Source organism: Tachypleus tridentatus, chromosome 8 (assembly GCF_004210375.1).
Source record: "Tachypleus tridentatus isolate NWPU-2018 chromosome 8, ASM421037v1, whole genome shotgun sequence".
In the NCBI taxonomy this organism is placed as follows: domain Eukaryota; kingdom Metazoa; phylum Arthropoda; class Merostomata; order Xiphosura; family Limulidae; genus Tachypleus; species Tachypleus tridentatus.
The window spans coordinates 142,359,465-142,381,070 of record NC_134832.1 but is presented as its reverse complement, the minus strand read 5'-3'; the positions used below and the strand labels follow the sequence as shown (position 1 = coordinate 142,381,070).

The 21,606-nt window shown below is 33.9% G+C and overlaps 2 protein-coding genes across 3 annotated transcripts in view; one reads left to right on the top strand and one right to left on the bottom strand.

The window, feature by feature from the left end:
• The window catches only part of LOC143223636 (acid phosphatase type 7-like), a 50,192-nt gene extending 46,238 nt beyond the window's left edge, over window positions 1–3,954 (top strand). For both annotated transcript variants that reach the window (XM_076451838.1, XM_076451839.1), the window contains one exon: window positions 1,921–3,954. In XM_076451838.1, coding sequence (XP_076307953.1) covers window positions 1,921–1,986 — 66 coding nt within the window. In that variant the 3' untranslated portion in view covers window positions 1,987–3,954. The remainder of the gene's footprint in view (window positions 1–1,920) is intronic.
• A 3,861-nt stretch (window positions 3,955–7,815) lies between these two features.
• Window positions 7,816–18,304, bottom strand: LOC143223635 (lysocardiolipin acyltransferase 1-like). Its single transcript, XM_076451837.1, has 5 exons — window positions 18,115–18,304; window positions 16,087–16,291; window positions 12,206–12,318; window positions 8,999–9,149; window positions 7,816–8,386 (listed from the first exon to the last, which is right to left on the bottom strand). Exons 1-5 carry the CDS (start codon window positions 18,283–18,285, stop codon window positions 7,905–7,907), a joined length of 1,122 nt encoding a protein of 373 aa, XP_076307952.1. The 5' UTR covers window positions 18,286–18,304; the 3' UTR covers window positions 7,816–7,904.
• Window positions 18,305–21,606: the final 3,302 nt, after the last annotated feature.

Here is a 21,606-nt window from a genome sequence, read left to right as displayed (position 1 = left end):
ATGGAAACACACAGATTTTCAATGCATATTTCACTATACGTTAAAAATTGCTGTTGGATGGTCAGTTTTTTTAAAAGGAAATACTTCTATCTGTGTACTTTCATGCCAGAAATCAACATTCTACTGGATGACCAGTTTAATAAAAGAAATACTGTTTTATTGTAAGATCAATGCCATTATGTATGTTACACCAGTTATGACCAGTAGTGAAAGACTACAGTTTATTTAATGGCTGGTTTTGTAATGAAGGAATTGTGTTGTATTGGAAAATTAGTTTCATGCTAGTTTTAAACTTTCTCACATCAGTATATTACTTGAGTATAATATTCATCTGTAAAACTTCGAAATATTTTGTTTATTTATCGCTATTAAAGGATTTTTAGTAAAAATATGCATTTTTTTATTATTCTCCTTGGATAAGTGCTTGCCTAAAAATACAAGCACTTAACCCTCAAGTATGGGTTGGTAATTGTATATAAGGTTGAAAATCATGATGTTTTACATAGTAGATCTCTGAATTTATGAATTATGGTTCACAATGTCCAGCATATGTTCATTAAATGTTATATCTGTTTTTTGTGAATTTTCAAAACCTAAACTGAATTGATCTTGAGTGTAGGGTAAATATTTTTGCTAAAAATAAAAATACTTATTTTTACTTTACTTCTAGATCTTCCAAAATTAATATAAGAAAAATTTTAAGATACACGTTTGAGTTTTATCTATTATTTTCTGTGCCCTAACATTAAGTCTGGCTAAATCATTAATGTACAATGATATGAAACGTTGAAAGTTATGAAGTTAAATGAGCAATAACTTTTATTGTTTCCTTTGAATGAGTATTTATCTTTTGTATTTCATTATCCTCCACCTTGTCTTCTGATGTATATATTATTTCAGTTTTATAGTTTTACTGGCTTGTGTAATGTTCAGTTTTCCTGAGAGAAACACATCACATTGACAGATTTTCTACACTTACATACTTGTTCGTGCTGATTTGGAATTGCGTACTTGTTGTTACCTAAGCCTAATCTTTGTTGATAGCCAAACTGATTTGGTTTTGAAATATGTATTTTAAAACATAAATATACATAGATTATAAATATAGAAAGTCCAAAAACAACTGTAATTTTAATTAGTTTTACGGGCGAGTTATTTAAGTTTAAAAAAACAAAACAATCGTGAAATACTACAAGTATTAACTTGCATACCAGCATGTAACTAATATAACTCTCTACTAGCCTAACCTATGTTGGTGCCAGTTTCAAAAGGACTAGTGAAAGCTTGAAGTTGAAAATAAACTCTTTCTATAGATTATAAATATACTTGTCAAATAAGAGTATGTAGTTTTGAAAGCTGCCCTGTAAGTTAGAAATAGATGGGCAGGGCTTCTGTTGTGGGTTGTAAGATTTATTGATTTTCACTACATATGTTAAAATTGTATGTAATATAAAAAATTGATATACAAACTGATCTATGATATTGACACACACTGACATGAAATTAGTTTAACTAAATTTGGAATGTAACTCTATAAAACTTCAAGTGTTGTGGACGTGTAGAAAAAATTTGACCTTGTTTAAAGGGTTCAAAATGTGAAAATTAAATTTTTTGAAACTTGTTTTGTAATGAATTAGGGATACAAAACAGACACCTGCTGAAAAGAAAAAAATATTGAGAAAAATATAAATTTGTTAAATTGTAACAGTGTTGTTAGAGGAATGTATAAGCCAGTCAATGTATAGTAATATTTGTTTATAGTGCATAAATAAATAAGTAAAAACTCAAGTAGGAATTAAACTTGTAAAGGATGGATGCTACAAAATAACCTGTTTTTTCTCTTTTTATTCTTTAATAATCAAAGAAGTCTTGATACTGGTCTGTAATTATTGGTTAAAATAATTTTGTTTTATTTTATAGGATGGCAAAGTAATTGACTGGATGACTTTAATCAAAGAAAAACATGGACCAGAAGCTTGGAAGTGACACCATCATGTTGATATTTTTTATATCTTCAATAAAAGAAGTTTATTGAAGGATGTGATCCTATGTCAGATTTTAATGCTTTAAATACTTAAATAGTTAACTTTTTATAAGCTTTTATCAATTTTTAACTCATATATATAAATAGGTCTGCAGATTTCAGATATGCTTCTGCAGTTAAGATGCAAACTTTTGTGATAAACATTTATTTGTTAAGAGACAAGCTAAATTTTCAATACTCCCCTTTAACAAGTTGAAGAAATTTAAAAGTTCTGTATCTCAGAACGGCTGTTATGGGTATTAACACTTTTAGTTACAAGGAGAGAACAACGTTTCGACTCTTTCTTAACCTGAAGATGACCTATGAAGGTCGAAACATTGTTCTCTCCTTGTCAATAAAAGTGTTAATACCCATAACAGCCGTTCTGAGATGCATTTTTATTTCAAGTAGGTTTCTCGTCAACAAGAAGTCAAAGTTCATGCCAGTGGTCAAACAAAACTGATTAGAGTACTTTCTCATAGTTTAATATTGGTTTTATTTATAAAAAAATATTTTGCATTTTTAAATAGTTTATAATTTATGTTTGGTAAGTTACAAATATTTCTTGATTATTTAACTGCATATGTTTGTTGTAATTCTGTTCATAGGTCTGGATTACAGAGAATTAATGTAGTCCAGACAGAGAAACATTTTTGACAATTTTTATTTTTAAAGGATTTTTTAATGTATGTCACAATAACCTAGCTTTGTAATGTAAATTTAGATGCCCCAATCTCCTTTGTTCAGATATACAAATTCTAAGCTATCTACAAGAGAAAAATGATTTTTCTCTGATGAAATGATGAAATTCTGTTCATAGGTCTGGATTATAGAGAATTAATGTAGTCCAGACAGAGTAACATTTTTGCCAATTTTTATTTTTAAAGGATTTTTTAATGTATGTCACAATAACCTAGCTTTGTAATGTAAATTTAGATGCCCCAATCTCTTTTGTTCAGATATACAAATTCTAAGCTATCTACAAGAGAAAAATGCACTCTTTAACAAGACAAATCCTTATTATTGTGATAAAGAAAAATAGTCTGATGTATGACTGTTACAAGAAATTCTGTATAATTGATAAGTGGTAAATTGTTTCTAATATATTAACATATTAGGCATGCCTTGTATAAATTATAAAAGTTAAACACTTTCCTTTTATGTCCCATTTAACATTCAGATTTGCAAACCAACACACAATGTTATGTTTAAGTTCCTATTGGTTTAAAAGAATTATATCATTCATTACATGTGAAGTATGAGTTAATATTAGCTTGGAATAAATAACTGCATTTAATTGAATAGGCCTGGCATAGTCAGATGGGTGGTGATGATTAGCTGCCTTCCCTCTAGTCTTACATTGCTAAATTAGGGACGGATAGCGCAGATAGCCCTCGTGTAGCTTTGCAAAAAATTAAAAAAACAAACAAACCTAGCTGAATATATTATAGCATGACATAATTACACATTTGATAAAAGTTATCTAGTTGGACATAATATCACACATTTTTATGTGCTGCCCAAGTTGTTGTTTTTTCTCTGTTTCTTTTTTAATATATTTAAATTAACATTAAAAAACAGCTTGTTCCATTTTGTGAACAGTTTAGCAAATTTGTGATAGTTTGAAAGGTGAAAACAAAACAAAAATATATTTACAAAAAATGTGAATTAAAAAAATTTTTTTTCTAAATTTGTGTATTTACTGCAGAAAGAAAATCAATCAAAAAAGAATAACCAGAGTTTCTAATTATGTTGTGTTATGTTATTTAGTATTCAGCTTTGTTTACTGTTAGCAGGTAAACTTGTGGAGGAAATGGTAAAATTTTACTTGGGTTGTTGAAGGTCTCTGTATTGACAAATAACTTATTGTGAAAGTTTCAACTGTGCTTTTAGTAAAACATACTTTGTTTAATAAACATTATTTTGCATAATTTTTGTGAAGTGTGCTAAAGTACAGAGATTGAAAAGGTTATTAAAAGTTTGATAGATTGTTTAGGCAGAATATTCATTGTGAAACTTTGCAGAATGGACGGCAGCTGCCTATTGTGGAGACAGAAATGAAGAGGACGATGTTTCTCAAGTCTTCCGTCTTTTGTCTTCAAGGCAGAAGACTTTCAAAATGTCGTCCTCCATACTTGTGTCTCCACAACAGGCAGTTCCGTCCATTCTGCAAAGTTTCATCATATATTAAAACTGTTTTTTAGTGTTACAATGTCAGAATCCTTGTCACCATGGATCATGCTCTGTGTGACAATCATGCATATTGGAAAAACATTTCCATTGTGAGGCTATTACATTTTAAAACACATCACTTCTGGCATGTTTTCCATAAATTATCTAAGGCAATGGTTTTTGAGCAAGGGTTCGAATGGTTGAGTCACAAAGAAATTTGTAGATTAAGTTTTGTGTATAATGACTTAATTCGTGTGTCTTCACATTTAAGTGTTTGTTTCATTCTCCAGCTGTTTGTGGTGCAAGACAGATGAATGGGAGATATTGAAAGCCTTATCCTGGTGAACCCATACTCTGATGGTTTGTGTTTAGGAATTCTAGCCTCTTACAAGATGCCCCACTTTTTTTATCTGGCTAGGATACAGTTTATTATTGCACATTTCTTTCTGGGTGGCCCTCTTCCTCCATATTCCATTGTTTTCCAATTTCATTACGTGCAATAGAGATTCCTGTCCTGGAAATTCTAAATCCCTGATACGTACACGTTGTTAGTATTTGAGTGTACAAATATTTTTCATAAGAAAGAGGCTATTTTCTCCCTTTTACAAATGTGAACAGTTCTCTGTGGCATTATTACAAGATCTGTCGAATACCAAATATGTCAAAACGTAGTTCTAGTACATTCCATTCCACTGTGATGTTGTATTGGTTTGGTTGTCACGCGATTTGAAAGTTTGCATATTTTTAGTGAATAATCAATATTTTGTCCTTTTGTTGGACAGTGGTAAGACTACAGACTTGGTGCTAAAATGTGGAATTTAATTCCCCATGGTGGACACACAGGTAGTCCACTGTGCCTTTCCTAGAAAGCAAACAACCATTAATAGTTAATATTACATTAGTTAGTCGTTTATTTCTCAAAACTTTAACTAGTTGCAGTAAAAAAACAGTTCTTTAATGAAATACATGATGTACTTTAAATAAGTGTGTACATATGTTTTTAAATATAAGAAAATAATGGCAGACAGTTTGTAGAAGCTCTTCTCTTAAACACTTCTTCCCCCCTCCCACTCAATATACAAAACAAAGTGGACAGTACTTAAAATACATAATGCTACATTCTCACATATTATATAACATATTGACTGTTGCAATTTTAAAATTTATTTTTATATCCTGATTTTGTAAGAAATGGTGCAAAGACTTTCAGTAATGATTAATTTCTTTTTATTTGTGAGTTATGTGCTACAATGTGGGAGATACAACACTGTTAGTCATAGACATTAAAAATAGTGTGTTTCTATATGACTAACAGTGTTGTATCATAGACATTAAAAATAGTGTGTTTCTATATGACTAACAGTGTTGTATCATAGACATTAAAAAATAGTGTGTTTCTATATGACTAACAGTGTTGTATCATAGACATTAAAAATAGTGTGTTTCTATATGACTAACAGTGTTGTATCATAGACATTAAAAATAGTGTGTTTCTATATGACTAACAGTGTTGTATCATAGACAATAAAAATAGTGTGTTTCTATATGACTAACAGTGTTGTATCATAGACATTAAAAATAGTGTGTTTCTATATGACTAACAGTGTTGTATCATAGACATTAAAAATAGTGTGTTTCTATATGACTAACAGTGTTGTATCATAGACATTAAAAATAGTGTGTTTCTATATGACTAACAGTGTTGTATCATAGACATTAAAAATAGTGTGTTTCTATATGACTAACAGTGTTGTATCATAGACATTAGAAATAGTGTGTTTCTATATGACTAACAGTGTTGTATCATAGACATTAAAAATAGTGTGTTTCTATATGACTAACAGTGTTGTATCATAGACATTAAAAATAGTGTGTTTCTATATGACTAACAGTGTTGTATCATAGACATTAGAAATAGTGTGTTTCTATATGACTAACAGTGTTGTATCATAGACATTAAAAATAGTGTGTTTCTATATGACTAACAGTGTTGTATCATAGACATTAAAAATAGTGTGTTTCTATATGACTAACAGTGTTGTATCATAGACATTAAAAATAGTGTGTTTCTATATGACTAACAGTGTTGTATCATAGACATTAAAAATAGTGTGTTTCTATATGACTAACAGTGTTGTATCATAGACAATAAAAATAGTGTGTTTCTATATGACTAACAGTGTTGTATCATAGACATTAAAAATAGTGTGTTTCTATATGACTAACAGTGTTGTATCATAGACATTAAAAATAGTGTGTTTCTATATGACTAACAGTGTTGTATCATAGACAATAAAAATAGTGTGTTTCTATATGACTAACAGTGTTGTATCATAGACAATAAAAATAGTGTGTTTCTATATGACTAACAGTGTTGTATGATAGACATTAAAAATAGTGTGTTTCTATATGACTAACAGTGTTGTATCATAGACATTAAAAATAGTGTGTTTCTATATGACTAACAGTGTTGTATCATAGACATTAGAAATAGTGTGTTTCTATATGACTAACAGTGTTGTATCATAGACATTAGAAATAGTGTGTTTCTATATGACTAACAGTGTTGTATCATAGACATTAAAAATAGTGTGTTTCTATATGACTAACAGTGTTGTATCATAGACATTAAAAATAGTGTGTTTCTATATGACTAACAGTGTTGTATCATAGACATTAAAAATAGTGTGTTTCTATATGACTAACAGTGTTGTATCATAGACATTAGAAATAGTGTGTTTCTATATGACTAACAGTGTTGTATCATAGACATTAAAAATAGTGTGTTTCTATATGACTAACAGTGTTGTATCATAGACATTAAAATAGTGTGTTTCTATATGACTAACAGTGTTGTATCATAGGCATTAAAAATAGTGTGTTTCTATATGACTAACAGTGTTGTATCATAGACATTAAAAATAGTGTGTTTCTATATGACTAACAGTGTTGTATCATAGACATTAAAAATAGTGTGTTTCTATATGACTAACAGTGTTGTATCATAGACAATAAAAATAGTGTGTTTCTATATGACTAACAGTGTTGTATCATAGACATTAAAAATAGTGTGTTTCTATATGACTAACAGTGTTGTATTATAGACATTAGAAATAGTGTTTCTATATGACTAACAGTGTTGTATCATAGACATTAAAAATAGTGTGTTTCTATATGACTAACAGTGTTGTATTATAGACATTAAAAATAGTGTGTTTCTATATGACTAACAGTGTTCTATCATAGACATTAAACACGGTGTGTTTCTACATGACTGTGTTGTATGATATAGAAACACACCATTTTTAATGTTTATATCATTTGGTTTTTTTCACAATTTTTTAAACCATAATCCTTATTAGAAATCTTTTTTCATAATAGCTTAATTTTATGATTTGAATTTCAGGTGTAAATTTGCTTTGAAATATACCTGGGCCACAGGCAAAAATTGGTCACGGCTATTTGATTTTTAGTTAGTAATAGTGGTAGGTTGCTTCCAGTTCTGAAGTCTTCCCTTAAAAAGTAGGGCAGGAATTCATCATGACTGTTTCACTTTTAGTTGGTAATAGTGGTAGGTTGCTTCCAGTTCTAAAGTCCTCCCTTAAAAAGTTGGTCAGGAATTCATCATGACTGTTTCACCTTTAATCAGTAATAGTGGTAGGTGTTTCCAATTTTAAAGTATTCCCTTAAAAAGTGGAGCAGTAGTTTATCACGACTGTTTCAACTTTAGTTGGTAATAATGGTAAGCTACTTCCAACTGTTCAAAGCCTTGTGTTAAAAAGGAGATACAAATAAAGAAAAATGTGTGTGATGTGATCCAGAGGCGACAAAACTCAAGAGTTAAACAAAGATTCAAACTTAATGTGACAAAACTAGTCCAGAATAAAAAACTGATGTAGAAATGGTTTAGTATCGGTTCAGCTCTATGTTCTTTGGTACTGATTTCTGTACCTAAACCATCAAAGCGACCAGTTAGGTAAAACTTATCTAAAGTGTTCTCCTTCTTGGTCCACAGGTCCTTGCACCACTGGCTCAATCCTTCCTCCTTCACGGGGACTGCATCTTGATCGTAACGCTTCACAAGGAAATGAACAAACTTTGGCATGTTTCCCCTCAGACAGTCAGCTTCTGATTGTGGAATCTTGTCTGGATACCCAATGGTTACATCATACACTGCATCCAACATACCCACTAAAAGAAGCAATAATTTGAATTGAATTATTATAACAAACACTGAACATTTTCCAAGAGGAGAGAATTGTATAAATGAAAAATTATCTCTATGAGCCCAAATTGTCTGACACCTTTAGTGATCATGATCAGGGATCAAATTATTATTTTTTATGAATTAAAACACGAGCCACACTCTGATTTAAATCATACACATTACTTCTAAACACGTACTTATTCTTAGAATAATTAATTGTGATGATAGAAATAATATCATAAAATTATAAAATGTGTGCATTAGATAAAATGGAATTAGTTTAAAAATAAATTACAAATATTTGTCTTGGCCAGATGGTTAAGAAACTCAACTCGTAATCTGAGGGTCTCGTGTTCGAATCCTCATTACATTAAACGTGCTCGCCCTTTCAGCCGTGGGGGCGTTATAATGTAACGGCCAATCACACTATTCGTTGGTAAAAAAAGTAGTCCACGAGTTGGCGGTGGGTGGTGGTGACTAGTTGCCTTCCCTCTTGTCTTAAATTAGGGACGGTTAGAGCAGATAGCCTTCGTGTAGCTTTGCGCGAAATTCAAAACAAACAAACTGAATTAAACTAAGACAAATGTACGACTTACATTCTCTCATTTTTTGGACCAAGAAAACAAAACCAGTAGTGCGTGGATGGAGCACGTGACGGTAACTTGACAAACCATTTCTTTGAGCAAATGCTTCGCTCTTTTTAATGTTGTTTAGAGTGAGATCAGTTCCCTCAGGAAATAACAAAACCTTAAAGAGAAAAAAACGTATTTTATAATAGTTTACGAGACGATTAATTTCAGAGTTATATTCCTTAAATAATTAGCGTACAATAGAAAATATGATTATTTCAATTTAGCAGTGTTAAACAATATTAAATTATGTGCAATGACAATAATGTAAATAAATGGAAACACAAGTGACATACATAAAGAAGTCACAAACAACCAGTAAAGCCAACTAGATAGTGAGCCTATTAATGGTAAAAAAGTATCAAAGAAAGTGGAAAAGAAAAGCGATGACATTGTACAATCTACTTACATTTTGTTTGTGGGTCCTTTGTTTTACATACTAGTTTTTTTTTCATGCTATGGTACAGTTTATATATACGATTATGAAATATTGTTCTAAGTGCCTTCTATTTCCGTCCAAATAACATGGTTGCCTTTTGACCTTTACATCTGGATCTTGTGAAGTTTAAACCATATTTATAAGTATTTTATTACTGTCAGTACAAAATTTCACCACGTTTGATGTATGCTTGAAATTACGGACTTCCTGGAAGATAAGTCTCTGCCAGTGAATTGTGTTCCTGCACTTGGCAACAGTCAGGGTGCCATCAAAATGTGTATATCGCTGGTTCAATTAGTAACGATACAGCCCCAAACTTGTTCTGATCGTCTAACATGTTCCATTACAGAAGTTGTACATGGGATATTATACAGTTGCCCTCTCTACTGTCCAACAAACTATCTATCGCAAAAAAAAAAGGAATTTAATGGATCTATTTAACTGCTGAATTTCGTGCAAAGCTACTCGAGGGTTAAACCGTTAGCTTTTCCCTAATTCTAAAGTGTTTGACTAGACGAAAGCAGCTAGTCAACACCACCCTTCACCAACTTGTAGGCTACTCCGACCAAATAGTGGGACTTGACCATTACTTTTGTAATGTGCCCGTTTCCTCAACCTAACCTGAAGACTTGGTAGATATTTAGATGTAAAATAGATTTGAAACACAATTATGTGATTCAAACGATTTTACGTCCGGTTTGTTCAAAGATTACTGAATTTTTCTTCGCCCCACATCAGGAATAGTTGGCTTAGACAAGATGGAAATATTTTATTTTACAAGGTCACAGTTGTGTTGAAGAGCATGGCAGAGTGACTGTGAGAGGTCGATAGCTCATTCCAAAAGAGGAGTGAGAAAGCAAAAACGTCCTCAAATTGCAATTGTTTTGAGTGATAACCCAAGATTCACAGCTCGTCAGACTAAGTACTGGACTACATTCATCCCAAATATTTATCTGTAAAGACCACACGTCTCCAACTTTGTTTATTCAACTGTTTGTCATCTGATGTCCTTTTCAAACAGTTACATGTCCATTGAGACAATTCAGTATTACTGTTCTTTACCTGACTTTCACTTCTTTTTTTCAGCAAAATCTTTGAACTCGACTGGCAATTGTCTTGAGACACGGACATCACTTTCAGCAGCGCCACTCACACTTGTTTCACAGTCTGGTAAACAGCCCTCAATTTTTCGCATGGAATATTTTTGACTAACCAAATCTTCGATTTCTTCATCCTAGTTACGCGAGTGTTTTAGTCCTGGCAGTTATAAATACATTTATAAATACATAAATAAATCTATTATTACTGAGCATTGAGTAGTCTGTTCCTCATTTCTGTAAGCGTAAAACTGGTGTAATACATTCTTATCGGTTAGATTCCAGAGAACCTATCATCACACGACTGTACTTTGTATGGTTCATTCTCACATTATAAAGGTGCAGTGATAATAAACTAACATGGAAGTAGTTATATCTAACAAACCACGAATGGACTTGAGAGACAACCGTGGGCATTCAGAAGTTGTTGTCTTTCTTCAGCCCCACACGCGAAATTAAGATATTAAATATACTGGGGATAGAAGATCTTATGAACTGCATGGTAGGTATGACATATACCAATAAGTATGATAGTGTCTGGTACATTTTGAACAAGTAATTGACAGGGACACAAGAATTAATTAATACCTAGTTAATCTGCCACTGAATCAAATCATCCAGATGGTTTTGGCCCTCAACTTGTAATCCAAGCACTATGTGTTCGAATCCCTATCACACCAAAGATGCTCGCCCTTTCAGGGGTGCTATAAGTGACAGTCAATCCCACTATTCGTTGGTAAAAGAGTAGCCCAAGAATTGATGGTGATCACTAGCTGCCTTCCCTCTAGTTTTACACTACTAAGTTAGGGACGGGTAGTGCAGATAGCCCTCGTGTAGCTTTGCGCGAAATTCAAAAATAAACAAACAAACATCTAGGTACAGGTGTAAAGAATTTGACGAGATGAGCAGGGGAACTTGTCTTGACAGAAGCTCGTGGTGGATAAGCACGGAGAAACGGAAGAGAATAAAATGCACGTGCGTTTGTTTACTCACGTGATGATGATGTCACGATAACTTCTTTTAATCGATTTCACTCCTAATTCCCGTAGTATTTGTTGTTTATACCTTAACATTTCCATAAGTTTCAGAACTTTATGTATTATAGTGATATAAATATATTACTCACTGTTAACGAAGACAGCTCATCGCTACAAGAAGATAAAAGTAGTAATAATAAATATGAGTGAAATGTATTAAAACTCATCGTATGAACTGAAGTGTGCCTCATGTTACTAGATTTCACCTTTACATTTCATATAGTCGCAGTGCTAGTCAATTGGGTGAATGATTCACTCAAGGGTTTTGTATTTTTGATGTTGTTTTCTTTCCAGTTGTAGTTTGATGTATATTTGGGTCATTTGAACTGTACTTTTAGAAACTTTTAGGGGTGAATGATATTGGGAAAGGTTGAGAAGCACTGACCTATTGTGTAATCAAACTTTTTAACTACTCTGAAAACATGGTATGTGGTCAAGTTACACACTTTAAAAATATAATTATTTTTGTTCACCTACTGTAGGCTTCTATATAAATTTATGAATATATAATTAAAAAAAAAACTGCTTAGTTTTCGTAGTCATCATGGAATACGTTGGTTGGTTTTGTATTTTATGACGCGAAGCAAGTTGAAATACGTACCTGCATGTTATTGTTGTCTCTGCTCAGTAAGTGGAGAAGTCCTTCCAGCAAAATTTGGTCTTCATTCCAGCTTCTTTTAATATATAAAAAACGTGACATCTGCATAACCCAACCTTTTTGAAAAGGGGAGGAAATTAGATGTGGAAGTAAGATTAAATTGGTCGTTTCTATCTTACATATTAACAATTATGTTTAAATATACGACAATAATTTTACTTTGATTTTCTTGTAGTTACAAGAAACGCTATTTTGAAACAAAATCACATCTTAATAATTAATTCGTGTTTGAAAGAAAGGCTTGCGAGAAAAGTAATTTAGAAAAAAAAAAATATTATTTTGTCGATCCCTAGTGGCAAAACGGTATATCTGCGGTATTTTCGCCACTACAAACTGGGTTTTGGAACTCGTGGTTGGATGGTTAAGGCACTCGACTCGTAATCCGAGGTTCGAGTCCCCGTCGCACCAAACATGCTCACCATTTCAGTCGTGGGGGCGTTATAATGTGACAGTCAATCCTACTATTTGTTAATAAAAGAGTAACCCTAGAGTTGGCGATGAGCGGTGATGACTAGATGCCTTCCTCTAGTCTTACACTGCTAAATTGGGGACGGCTAGCGCAGAGAATCCTCGTGTAGCTTTGCGCGCAATTAAAAAACAAAACAAAACACACACACACATATCTTCAGGGGCAATCACAACGCGGACGTCTCAGAAATAAACAGTTGTCCATTGAGAACAAGTGTGAATCCGTTAATTTCTTATACGAACAAATGTCATTGCCAGTTATTAAAGACCGTTTAAAAATATCACTTTTATCTATTATAAAAGGAAAGAATCAAACAATTATACAAGAATTAAAATATAAAACAAGTTTTAAAAGAATGAACAGATACGAATCGAGGCTGTTTTAAGTTGATATTTAAGCTTTACTATTACATCTTATATCTTTCAATATTAAATATGGTTTTATTTCATTTTGTTTTAGATTTATTAAACTTATTTATATTATATAATCTGCATGAAATGTTTTAAATTAATTTTTAATTATTTATTTTTAGATGTTTTAATGTTATGACACTAAAAAGGCCCGGCATGGCCAAGTGGGTTAAGGCATTCGACTCGTAATCTGAAGGTTGCGGGTTCGAACCTCCGTTACACCAAAGATGCTCGCCCTTTCAGCCGTGTGGGCGTTATAATGTTACGATCAGTCCCACTATTGGATTGAAGATGATTAGAAAGAACGTCATATTCGTTCTTAAAAGAGTAACCCTAGAGTTAGCGATGGGTGGTGATGACCAGCTCCCTTCCCTCTCGTCTTACACTGCTAAATTGGGGACGGTTAGCGCAGATAGCCCTCGTGTGGCTTTGCGCGAAATTCAAAAACAAACAGTACCTTTAAAGTCACTGTCTTTATTCACATTTTTATGTATAGTATTATCTTTTATTTAATAATTTTTGTTTTTGTTGTATTCCAATTTATTTTATTTATATACTTTTATGTCATTTCATTATTTTATATTACTGTGTTTTATTTCATTTATTTTAAATTCAAACGAATTTAAAAAATATGCTACATGGCTAAAAGTATGTGGACACCCGACCATCATATGCATATGTGCTTGTCGAACATCTCATTCCAAAACCATGGGCATTAATATGGATTTCTTCTCCCTTTGCTTCTATAACAGCCTCCACTCTTCTGAGAAGGCTTTTTATTATATTTTGGAACATGGCTGCTGGGATTCGCTCGTATTCAGCCACAAGAGCATTAATGTGGTCAGGCACTGATGTCGGGCGAGAAGGCCTGGTTCGTAGTCGGCGTTCCAATTCATCCCAAAGGTGTTCGATGGAGTTGAGGTCAGGATGCTCTGCAGGCCAGTCAAGTTCTTCCACATCAAACTCGGCAAACCATGTCTTTATGGACCTCGCTTTGTGCACGGAGGCATTGTCATGCTGAGACAGAAAAGGGCCTTTCCCAAACTGTTGCCACAAAGTTGGAAGCACACAATTCTCTAGAATGTCATTGTATACTATAACATTAACATTTCCCTTCACTGGAACTAAAGAGCCTGGCACAAACCATGAAAAACCACAAAACTTTACAGTTGGCACTATATATTCAGGCAGGTAGTGTTCTCCTGGAATCCACCAAGCCCAAATTCGTCCGTCAAATTGCCAGATAGTGAAGCGTGATTCATCGCTCCAGAGAACTAGTTCCCAATGCTCAAGAGTCCAATTGTGCTTTACATCACTCCATCCGACGCTTGGCATTGCGCATGGTGATCCTAGACTTGTGTGCTGCTGCTCGGCCATGGGAACCTATTTCATGAAGCTCCCGTCAGTTCTTGTGCTGACGTTGCTTTCAGAGGCAGTTTGAAACTCGTTAGTGAGTGTTGCAACTGTGGAAAGACGATTTTTACGCGCTATACGCTTCAGCACTTGGCGGTCCCGTTCTGTGAGCTTGTGTGGCCTACCGCTTCGTGGCTGAACTGTTGTTGCTCCTAGACGTTTCCACTCTACAATAACAACATTTTCAATTGATCGGATCAGCTCTAGCAGAGCAGAACTTTGACTAACTGACTTGTTGTATGCTTGATTTTATGCACCTATGAGCAATGGGTGTGGCTGAAATGGCCAAACCCACTAATTATAAGGGGTGTCCACATACTTTTGGCCATGTAGTGTATCTTTAAAACCAAACGAAGTCATTTATCGAACACCTTGAGATAACTATGATATGATAAAATGTTTTAACTCGAGACAAAGGTGGAGGAAACTCATCACCTGAAACACCTAGACTCTTAAGGAAGAGTTGAAATCCATCCCCAAGTGAGAACACAGTTCCGGGCTTCAATGATATTCAATATAATATGTTAAAAACTGTAACGGAATTAATACAATAGCTGATTTATTTAACTTATCTTTGAAGTTTTGGTCTTTCACATGAATTTCGAGAAAAATGCATTATAACCATGATTTCAAAACCAAATATGGTAAAGAATGACCCATCCAATTATAGAGCCATAAGTTTGACCAGTTGTCTATTCTAAAGTGTTTGAAAGAAAATCAAACGATAAACTGTTGAAATTTTTAGAAAAAATAAAATATTAAACAAATTTCAAACGTGTTAAAAAACAGCATTCAACAGACAGCTGAACGCCTATTTAGGCTTACGGAGTCTGTGGTGGATGGTTTTAATAAAACAATACGCTACTGGAGCTGTCTTGTTAGATGTAGAAAAGACTTATGGCAAAATTAGGTTTAATGGACTAATATATAATTAAATTTCTATTTTACACTTCCTTTTACTATTGTGAAGTTGATGTATAATTTTATCAATAAAATATTAAATTATATTAAAATAAGTAACATGAAATCAGAAGTTCTACTCCTAAAGTAGGAGTTTCCCAAAGAACTCTTACTTGTAGTAAAACCCTTATAGAATATATGTAAAAGAGTACCTTAGGAATTATGAGTGGTGGTGGGTAAACAGCTTGAAATACCTTGGCTTTGAGAGGGCTAGAAGTTAATCTACAAGAGAATAAAGGGAAACCTTAACTCGTTCCTCTTAAAGAAATACCTGTAAAGGAAATTTCGCAGTACCTTTCTCGTCTGAGCACTGGTACTCTGGTAAAATGGTACTCCCTTCGTTTAACTGTCTGGGAAACTTGAACGTAGGAGTTTTCTAATTGTTTTTCCACTGGTATTTCTTTATCTGATAATTTTTCTTTACTGTTTCTCAACATACTTTAGTGAATGAAGGATTCTTGTCACGTGCCTTCACGAGAACCTTTCTTACTCATTAAGAAAACAAAAAGAGGTTATTTTGTGTAATCCAGACTAACTATTACAAACTATTGGCTTATTTATTTAAATCTTACCCAGAGCTGGTATATGTTTGACAAGGGATTTCAGCACAAATTTGCACCTAGTGGCTAAAGGTACACCTCTGTGCTGTAATAATGCCCAAAAGAACAACCAATCAACACGGGTTCGATGGTTCATTACTATCAAGGAATGCTCTTGAAGCCTCACGAAATCTCCTTCAATTATGAACCGAACGTCGCAGATGATTTCAATCAAGGCCTGTTATAAAAGAAGTTACAAAAAGTATTAGCCATCTATTATAAACGTTCATTTTTTATGAAGTCAGAATTACCAAATACTTTAGAACAAACAAATTTGTATAATGGTATAACTTTAACAGTATTAAAAATGGTAAGACATTTGAATTTAAGTAAGTTGATAAATGGTACCAATTAGGATGTATTTGCAAATATGATTAACTATTGGTAAAGTCCACTGCTCGTACAGTGGTAAGTCTACGGATTTACAAAATTAGAATTAGGGGTTCGATTCCTCTCGGTAGACTCAGCTGATAGCCCAATATGGCTTTGCTGTAAGAGAACACACACGCGCAAACACTATTGGTGAAAGAAATAACGTTGTATAATTTCATTACTTCAATGGTATTTATAAATACATAGTGCAGTTTCACGTATTCTGTGTTTCATACTTACAAAACGCAATCGAAACAACTATCAGAAGATAAAATTAAGGGTATTTGGTTTGGTTCGAGTTTCACGCACAGCTACAGGAGGGTTATTTGCACTAGTTGTCCCTAATTTAGCAGTGAAAGACTAGAGGGAAGATAGCTCTGGGGCTATTGTTTTATCAACGAACAGTGGAATTGGTCGTCATATTATAACACTCTCATAGCTGGGAGGACGAGAATGTTTGGCGAAACGGGGATACGAACCCGCGACCCATAAACTGCGAGTATAGAGCCCTAACTACCTGGCAAAAACTAAAGGTACAGAACTTGTACTGTCATTAGCAATTTCAACTTATCCAGCCAGACCAGAGACCTCAAAGAAGGTGGCCAATCACTTGCACCCACAGTTACAAGGGCTTTGTACCGAATCACATAATTGATTGTTACTCTTATAACGCATTTACTGCCAAGTGTGGCCAAAGGTATCGTGGCGCAATCCTTGGATCCTCATGATATATAGATCAGAAAGTTGGTCAGTAATACACGTTTGATCCACTATAACGTTAAATATAATTACGTAAACACGTCAACACCATGGCTGGTTTCATAATTGCGTGTCTTGCTGATTAGTTGTAATATTTACACGTATATTAACCTTTACTTTATTTATTCTTCATAAAATTAACTCCTACGAGTTGTATCACTGTCACCGAGGATATCACGTCACGTGATGTATGCGTAACGTAAAGGGATTTAGATAACAAACCTTACGTTCGTACAAGAGCTTAAGATTTAGAACATGTCAGACATATTTCATCTAGCAGACGATGATATAGTATCGCAAAATTTCACACTCTGGATGTCTTTTGATGAACTGTTGTATAACTTCGGATTTACAGAGGGATTGTCGTTTTAGGTAAAACATGCTACGAAACTTATCTCATACCTTTGTTTAATTTGATTTATCTCTGATGCTCAGTGTACACATTTATTTTATTAAAAAAAACAGCTTCTGAACTGAGTTTTCTTATATTACGTTGAACTGAGGAATAGTTACAAACTAGGGCCACTCGGCATGGCCAGATGGTTAAGGCATGGCCAGGTTGGTTAAGGCACTCGACTCGTAATCCGAGGGTCGCGAGTTTGAATCCCCGTCACACCAAACATGCTCACTCTTTCAGCCGTGGGCCATTAAAATGTGACGGCCAATCCCGCTATTCGTTGATAAAAGAGTAGCCCAAGAGTTGGCGGTGTGTGGTGATGACTAGCTGCCTTCCCTCTAGTCTTACACTACTAAATTAGGAACGGCTAGCGCAGATATTCCTTTAGTAGCTTTGCGCGAAATTAAAACAAAACAAGCAAACTTGGGATCTTCAGGTTTATCTTATGTCTACATTACAAGAAAAGAACTCACAGAAGAATACGTTTCCCACGAGGCAAAGATGAAGTCTGTAAGTTTATGAAACAAAGGTGGATTTAACAAAGCCAGAGGCATGAGTGGACAATATAAAAGAAAGAACCCATAAAATATACTCCCATACCAGAGGAAACAGAATATAACACTTTTCATGTGCATGTTAAACATTCAATCACTGAAATTTGGTTTCAATAAATAATAGTTTGTCAACATGCCCGTAGTTATATATGTATATATATCGGATGGACTTTTACGACGCACAGGTTTTGTAATAGGATTACGTTAATTACATTACTGGATTTCTCTTACCATTCTACATTTGTTTAGTTCTACCACTACGACTTTAAACAAACGTCAAGTTATGTTATGTTGAAAACTGTACATGGGTGCCCGCAGGAAGAGGCATTCGACTCCTTTTTTTGTAATTTTTATTCAAACTGTTTATTTGTGTTTGCTTTTGAGCACATATAACACGTTATTCTAGTCCGTTGACCTTCACCGTAAAAGCTGATCTCTATGCACACGTTTTATTTCCCCACCCCAAAATTTTCTGTGGGCACCCACGAGACTGTATTTGTTCATAGTGTTTATAGGTCGGATACGTAAGAATCGCTTTATACATTGTGTTCAAGATATTTATTCTGGGTAAGCACAACACGAACATATTAGAGGAATCGAATCAAATATAAAAGGAAGGGTGTAAAAATACACGGCTAATTAAAACTATTACAGGATTCATGTCAGATGTTTAGTCAAAGTAAAACATTTTTATCAGTGTACAACAGCATTTCTTACGAATCACACGAATGAAGACATGGGTAAATTCTACGAATATTAAAATAATTTTTATCTACTATGTATTGTTGTTAAGAGTATTAAAATCAGCACATACAGAAAGTATTGAAATGAGTTTCACACAAATATTTATACAGAAAACATTTGTGTTAAAAACGTGGTTAAAACCTCCAATGTGTCGCTTATAATAATAAGAGTGAGGTACATTTCCAGTTTATTTCTACCTTCTGAGCCAATTAGTTATGAACTGTCAATGCTACTGATATTATTTTAACATAAAACAGTGGTTCACTTTCTTTGTCTTTTCAGAGCTATGTCTTTGAAAATAATACTGGTAACATTTAGTGTAATTTTAAATTCTCCGCTTAATTTGGTCACAAACACTCGCAATCAGTTCATATCATATTCTTGATGACAAGAAACCACTTGAAATAAAAATGTATCTCAGAATGGCTGGTATGGGTATTAACACTTTTATTGATAAGCAGAGAACAACGTTTCGACTTTCCTAAGTCATCTTCAGGTTAAGTTCTGAGATAAATTCATACCATAGTACTTAGCTTTGATTGGTTGTGTAAGGTCTCAAACAGTTCCGAAATCAAATATTACCCTTGTTCAGAAGAGGTAATCACCAGGCCATATTTATACATAAAATACCCTTTTAAATATTACGATGGTATCTTACTCTTTGTAAAATAATTTTTATGTCTAGTGGAAGGTAGTCTTATTTCGAAGGTAGAAATTTAACGGTGAGAGGCACTTAGCTTTATCAACATGTGATATAGCGATCTATTTCTGTTAATAAATAATTTATATATATATATTTATTAACAGTACTTCCATGGGTTAGGAACTCAGGATTTGTATGGCAAACTTTGATTTACAGCATCATTCCTGAATGAGATAAAACCCATTTTAGCGTTTATAAGTTAGACTAAAATTCCACATAAGGGTTTTAATAGAAAATTCACATATTTAGTGACATATGGCAAGTTTTTTATTCCTATACTACACAACAGTTAACTTATAAGATGCTTATGTTATGTTGTTGACTTGGCATACATCAAACATAGTTTGTTATGTTCTTGTTCTTTCTCTTCAGATTAGATATGAAAACCTTGGTGTCACTGGGATGATTCTCATTACCTTGATCAATGGTACTATACTGCTTTCAATGTACCTCACTCACAGTAACGCTGGGTAGATAGTACTGTAGATTCCAGCTGAAACCCATATTTCAATCGACGAAAGTGCCATCTAACTGTTTCAAAAGATTGTCCTCAATCTTCAATCTCTCTTTCACTTCTTTTAATGTTATTGACTAACACACCAGTGCAAGTACAACTTGTATCTGAACACATTTCTCTGGCAGAGTTTGTTGTATATCATTGGCAGATGAGAATAGTTTTGTATCACCGGATTTCTTTTAAATTTCGTTTTCAATCACATTCATAAGACAATATGGATCTCTTGGGAGTAACACAGTACATAGAATCCTTAATACTGTCATCCAGAATGCAAACAATCGACTATTCTTGTCAAGAGCACTGAAACTTGATCTCTTCCGTCGAGTTCCTTTATTTGGAAGGTTTGATGTTGCTGTGAATTTGATACCAAAAAACTACCGAGTTTAATAAACATTGTTCCTGCGCAATGTTGGAGTGCTACAACAACGACTTGGTTTCATGCATGATTTCTTGAATAATCTGGGTCGCTTCTTTCGTGTCACGAAACCTAATGGATCCTCAGAAGTATCGTTAGACGTTTCATCTTCATCACCTTTCAATACAGTGACGCAATCAGTCTTTCCTTTTATTCTTTCTTCGTGCCTGTTATTCACCTGCGATTTTGACCTTTTGGTCTAAACTGTTGCATCTACACTTACATCGAGGGCATTTCCAACAAGTACCACACATACACACTTTGAACTTACAAGCCATTTTCTTATTTTCGAACGAAAGAACTATGACAGGTACTTAGTTTCAAGGAAAGGTATTTTACTTTCCCAACTGGGGTGTTCAGTGACAAGAGTATCCCACTTCGCTTTGCTCGCGAATGTATTAAGAAGACAAGGAATTAATTATTTCAGTGGTGTTGGTAAAAAAGGTTACTGAATGCTTTCTACAAGATTTGGTAAATGTCTGATGGGCGTCGAGACAGAGGAAGGTCCAAAGCCATCGGTGATGGTGATGTCGACGATAATGAAGATGAGATGCCGGAGTTGTGAAGAAAAGGAGCAAGTCGGCACTTCACCACACGTTTGGGGCAGGGGTTTAGTTTGAAGACAGACAAACAAGGGGACTTCTCTCCCCAACTGGGGTGTTCAGAAACATCCTTGCTCCTCTTAAACCCCGCCCGTGGAATTTGAGTTGATTGCTACGCAATGAAATCGTGACTGGTACTGCGTTTTAAAGGAAAGTCGGCTTTTCCAACTGAAATCAGGAATGCCGGTACCTCCCTTCGCGATTTGATTTAAATTAGTTATTATTTCCAAGGATTTGTGTTAATTTTGTTTGATGGTTCCGGAAGTTGTTGTTAGTTGTGTCTCACCATGAATTATTTGATTAGTTTTGACAAAGCCTGAGTTGTTTGGTCGGTTCATGGTTGTAAAGTGAAGATTAGTAGGGCTGATGGCATGTCATTAGTTGTGATGGTCGATGATTTGACCAACGAAGGAAGACCAGGAAAAGCAAG